Raw genomic sequence first — 5,775 nt, forward strand, 5'->3', positions numbered from 1 at the left:
TCCGTTGCCTTGGATTCGAGTTGTGCGTCTCGCTTCCTTGGACCCCACACCTGGATCTCGACTGCCTCCCTTGATCCTCGACCCCCGCTCTGGACACGGACCCCTTGACGCCTCTCTCTGCCCCACGGACCTCGCTTGGATCACGGACTTCTTTTGCCTAGCCCCTTTGGATTTGTCTGCTTCCTCATCCAACAAACTCAACAGCTAATTATTCATGCACATAGTCTTCCACCACACACCCTTTTTGGATCTAGTTCACACACGCCATTCCTTTGTTGTTTAATTAAATTATATTGTTCATTATTTATTATATTGTTTATAATATAATATAATAATGACTTCAAACCCCGGCCGAGTCATACCAAAGACTATAAAAATGGGACCCATTACCTCCCTGCTTGGCACTTAGCATCAAGGGTTGGAATTGTGGGTTATCCATCCATCCATCCATCCATCTTCTTCCGCTTATACGAGGTCGGGTCGCGGGGACAGCAGCCTAAGCAGGGAAGCCCAGACTTCCCTCTCCCCAGCCACTTCGTCCAGCTCCTCCTGAGGGATCCCAAGGCGTTCCCAGGCATAGTCTTCCCAACGTGTCCTGGGTCTTCCCCGTCGCCTCCTACCGGTCAGACATGCCCGAAACACCTCCCTAGGGAGGCGTTCGGGTGCCCGACCCACCCCATCTGGCTCCTCTCGATGTGGAGGAGCAGCGGCTTTACTTTGCGCTCCTCCCGGATGACAGAGCTTCTCACCCTATCTCTAAGGGAGAGACTTGGGAGTTCAATCGCCAAAAAATGATTCCCGGGCGCGGCCACCGCTGCTGCTCACTGCTCCCCTCACCTCCCAGGGGGTGATCAAGGGTGATGGGTCAAATGCAGAAAACAATTCCGCCACACCTGGTGTGTGTGTGACAATCATTGGTACATTAACATTAACATTAAATACATCGGGCAATATTGCCCCCTCGTGGTTCTGTGCTGTCACCACTCCCTCCTCCAACCCATAACGCCGACGTCATATTGAACCCTATGGGTTAGGAATGGGATGGCACTTCATGTTCATATGTGAGTGGTAATATGGTGTATCTTTTGGTGTTGTGATCTCTTTTATTCAGTAAACATCAATGGAGGAAGAGCATAGTTCAAGGTCACACGTGGACTAGTTGCACAACAGCCGGGTAACGTGGGTGACACGCATGCACACGACCACGTGAAGTATTCGGAATCCACAGCACCTAAGTCTACAGGATTGTTCACGGCACGTTCACGTTGCACAGGGGAACACCTTTTCATGATAAGCGACACGCGTCGTTGCCGTGACGACGTACACAAACGCAGCTTCTTTTTTTTTTTTTTACAGCACATGAGACGGGGGGACGGGGAGGGTAAGCGCGTGAAAGCATCACCGCGCCGCCCGTATGTTCTTGTAGCGGCACAGCAGCAGGTGCTTGAAGGTGTTCTTGAAGGTGGTGTTGCACAGGGCGTAGCAGGCCGGGTTGATGGTGCTGTTGATGTAGCACAGCCAGTAGCCGATGGTCCACAGCGAGTTGGGGATGCAGACGGAGCAGAAGGTGTTGATGAGGACCATCACGTTGTACGGCGTCCACGTGACCACGAAGGCCACCAGGATGGCCATGATGGTGCGCGTCACCTTCTTCTCGCGGGACGACGTGCTTTTCTTGCGCCACTTGACCACCGCGCTCTGCTTCGTCACCTGCAAGTCGGAAGAAGACACCGGTTAGTCCGGAGGTGTCCAAGTGGTTTTCACCCAGGGCCACATGGTAGTTATTTTTGGCCCCAGAGGGCCGCTTCTCACAGTGAATACTATTATTACACCATTTGTCTATGCATTTTATTAGTAGATTTTTTTTAAATTAAAATGTATAAAAATGCATTAATTTCACCTAAAAATGTAGGGTATATTATCTGTTTTTATGGTAAAAAAAAAAAAGAAGCAGTTCATTTGCCAGAATTTTACTGTAAAATTTACATTTATTTTTTTTACTGTAATTTTAAAAAACTGCAATTTTACAGTACAAAAATGCAATAATTTCACCTTAAAATGTAGTGTATATTACTGTAAACGGAAAAACAGTACTGCTGTTTTTATGGTAAAAAAAAAAAAAAAAGGGGGGAAAAAAGGCAACTCATTTGCCAGAATTTTACTGTAAAATGTACATTTGTTTTTCTACTGTACATTTTAAAAAAAAACTGAAAATTACAGTAAAAAAATAATTAATTTTACTTCAAAATGTAGTATATATTACTGTAAATGGAAAAACAGTACTCCTGTTTTTATGGTAAGAAAAAAAAGGCAGCTCAGTTACTGTAAAATATACTTCTTTTTTTCATTGTAAATTGAAAAAAAAACTGCAATTTTACAGTAAAAAAAAAAAAAGCAATAATTTCACCTCAAAATGTAGTGTATATTACTGTAAATGGAAAAACAGTACTGCTGTTTTTATGGTAAACAAAAAAAGAAGCAGTTCATTTGCCAGAATTTTACTGTAAAATTTACATTTATTTTTTTACTGTAATTTAAAAAACTGCAATTTTACAGTACAAAAATGCAATAATTTCACCTCAAAATGTAGTGTGTATTACTGTAAATGGAAAAACAGTACTGCTGTTTTTATGGTAAAAAAAAAAAAAAAGGCAACTCATTTGCCAGAATTTTACTGTAAAATTTACATTTATTTTTTTACTGTAATTTAAAAAACTGCAATTTTACAGTACAAAAATGCAATAATTTCACCTCAAAAGGTAGTGTGTATTACTGTAAATGGAAAAACAGTACTGCTGTTTTTATGGTAAAAAAAAAAAAAAAGGGAAAAAAAAGGCAACTCATTTGCCAGAATTTTACTGTAAAATTTACATTTATTTTTTTACTGTAATTTAAAAAACTGCAATTTTACAGTACAAAAATGCAATAATTTCACCTCGAAATGTAGTGTGTATTACTGTAAATGGAAAAACAGTACTGCTGTTTTTATGGTAAAAAAAAAAAAAAAAAGGGGGGGGGGGAAAAGGCAACTCATTTGCCAGAATTTTACTGTAAAATGTACATTTGTTTTTCTACTGTAAATATAAAAAAACAACAACTGAAAATTACAGTAAAAAAATAATTAATTTTACTTCAAAATGTAGTATATATTACTGTAAATGGAAAAACAGTACTCCTGTTTTTATGGTAAGAAAAAAAAGGCAGCTCAGTTACTGTAAAATGTACTTCTTTTTTTATTGTAAATTGAAAAAAAACTGCAATTTTACAGTAAAAAAAAAGAAGCAATAATTTCAACTCAAAATGTAGTGTATATTACTGTAAATGGAAAAACAGTACTGCTGTTTTTATGGTAAAAAACAAAAAAAAGCAGTTCATTTGCCAGAATTTTACTGTAAAATTTAAATTATTATTTTTTTACTGTAATTTAAAAAACTGCAATTTTACAGTACAAAATGCAATAATTTCACCTCAAAATGTAGTGTGTATTACTGTAAATGGAAAAACAGTACTGCTGTTTTTATGGTAAAAAAAAAAAAAAAGGGGAAAAAAAAAGGCAACTCATTTGCCAGAATTTTACTGTAAAATGTACATTTGTTTTTCTACTGTAAATTTAAAAAAAACAACTGAAAATTACAGTAAAAAAAGCAATAATTTCACCTCAAAATGTAGTGTATATTACTGTAAATGAAAAAACAGTACTGCTGTTTTTATGGTAAGAAAAAAAAAGGCAGCTCAGTTGCCAGAATTTTACTGTAAAATTTACATTTGTTTTTTTTTACTGTAAATTAAAAAAAAACTATAATTTTCAGTAAAAAACAACAACAATAGTTTAACCTCAAATTGTAGTGTATATTACTGTAAATGGAAAAACAGTACTGCTGTTTTTATGGTAAGAAAAAAAAGGCAGCTCAGTTGCCAGAATTTTACTGTAAAATTTACATTTGTTTTTTTTTACTGTAAATTTGAAAAAAAAACTATAATTTACAGTAAAAAACAACAACAATAGTTTCACCTCAAAATGTAGTGTATATTACTGTAAATGGAAAAACAGTACTGCTGTTTTTTATGGTTAAAAAAATAAATAAATAAAAAGCAGCTCATTTGCCAGAATTTTACTGTAAAATTTACATTTGTTTTTTTTATACAGTAAATTTAAAAAAATGCAATTTTACAGTTAAAAATTTCAATAATTTCACCTCAAAATATAGTGTATATTACTGTAAATGGAAAAACAGTACTGCTGTTTTTATGGTAAAAAAGAAGAAGAAAAAAAGACAGCTCATTTGCCACAATTTGACTGTAAAATGTAATTAATTTTTTTTACTCTAAATTTTAAAAATGCAATTTTACAGTGAAATGCATTAATTTCACCTCAAAATGTAGTGTATGTCACTGTAAATGGAAAAACAGTACTGCTGTTTTTATGGTAAAAAAAACAAAAACAAAAAAAAAACCAGCTCATTTGCCAGAATTTGACTGTAAAATTTACATTTGTTTTTTTACTGTAAATTTAAAAAACTGCAATTTCACAGTAAAAAAAAAAAAAAATCAATAATTTCACCTCAAATATTTAGTGTATATTACTGTAAATGGAAAAACAGTACTGTATTAAAACAATTTAATTAAAAAAAAGGCAGCTCATTTGCCAGAATTTGACTGTAAAATTTACATTTGGTTTTTTTTACTGTAAATTTAAAAAACTGCAATTTTACAGTAAAATGCAATAATTTTTTGCCATCATAGTGCAGTCTACACGTATCTCTTATGTGTGACTGCCATCTACCGGTCACACTTATCATGACACCATGTACCAAATAAAATAGCTTCGAGGTCGGTATGGAAAACCGGAATTAATCCTTACATTAGCTAAAGTGGTGAAGCTACTATTGACAGTTCAGTTAGGGAACCTATTCATGATTACTTGAGTCATATTGCCGTCATAGGGCAGTCTACATGTATCTCTTATGTGTGACTGCCATCTACTGTTCACACTTATCATTGCACCATTTACCAAATAAAATAGCTTCGAGGTCGGTATGGAAAACCGGAATTAATCCTTACATTAGCTAAAGTGGTGAAGCTACTTGACAGTTTGGTTCGGGAACCTATTCATGATTACTTGAGTCATATTGCCATCATAGTGCAGTCTATGTCTGTCTCTTATGTGTGGCTGCCATCTACTGGTCCCACTTATCATGACACCATGTACCATATAAAATAGCTTTGAGGTCGGTAAGGAAAACCGGAATCAATCCGCACATAAGCTAAAGTGGTGAAGCTACTATTGACAGTTTAGTTAGGGAACCTCTTCATGATTACTTGAGTCATATTGCCGTCATAGTGCAGTCTACACGTATCTCTTATGTGTGACTGCCATCTACTGGTCCCACTTATCATTGCACATTTACCAAATAAAATAGCTTCGAGGTCGGTAAGGAAAACCGGAATCAATCCGCACATAAGCTAAAGCGGTGAAGCTACTATTGACAGTTCAGTTAGGAAACCTATTCATGATTACTTGAGTCATATTGCCATCATAGGGCAGTCTACACGTATCTCTTATGTGTGACTGCCATCTACTGGTCCCACTTATCATTGCACCATTTACCAAATAAAATAGCTTCGAGGTCGGTATGGAAAACCGGAATCAATCTGTACATTAGCTAAAGTGGTGAAGCTACTATTGACAGTTTGGTTAGGAAACCTATTCATGATTACTTGAGTCATATTGCCGTCATAGGGCAGTCTACACGTATCTCTTATGTGTGACTGCCA

At 36.1% G+C, this 5,775-nt stretch overlaps 1 protein-coding gene across 3 annotated transcripts in view; it reads right to left on the reverse strand.

The window, feature by feature from the left end:
* Positions 1 to 970: 970 nt before the first annotated feature.
* Positions 971 to 5,775, reverse strand: part of LOC133645848 (muscarinic acetylcholine receptor M2-like) — a 21,738-nt gene continuing 16,933 nt past the window's right edge. For 2 of the 3 annotated variants that reach the window (XM_062040757.1, XM_062040758.1), the window contains exon 4: positions 971 to 1,710. In XM_062040757.1, the coding sequence (XP_061896741.1) occupies positions 1,399 to 1,710 (312 nt within the window). In that variant the 3' untranslated portion in view covers positions 971 to 1,398. The remainder of the gene's footprint in view (positions 1,711 to 5,775) is intronic. The other variant, XM_062040756.1, reaches the window with a different exon arrangement.

Source organism: Entelurus aequoreus, linkage group LG03 (genome assembly GCF_033978785.1).
Source record: "Entelurus aequoreus isolate RoL-2023_Sb linkage group LG03, RoL_Eaeq_v1.1, whole genome shotgun sequence".
NCBI classification, from domain to species: Eukaryota; Metazoa; Chordata; class Actinopteri; order Syngnathiformes; family Syngnathidae; genus Entelurus; species Entelurus aequoreus.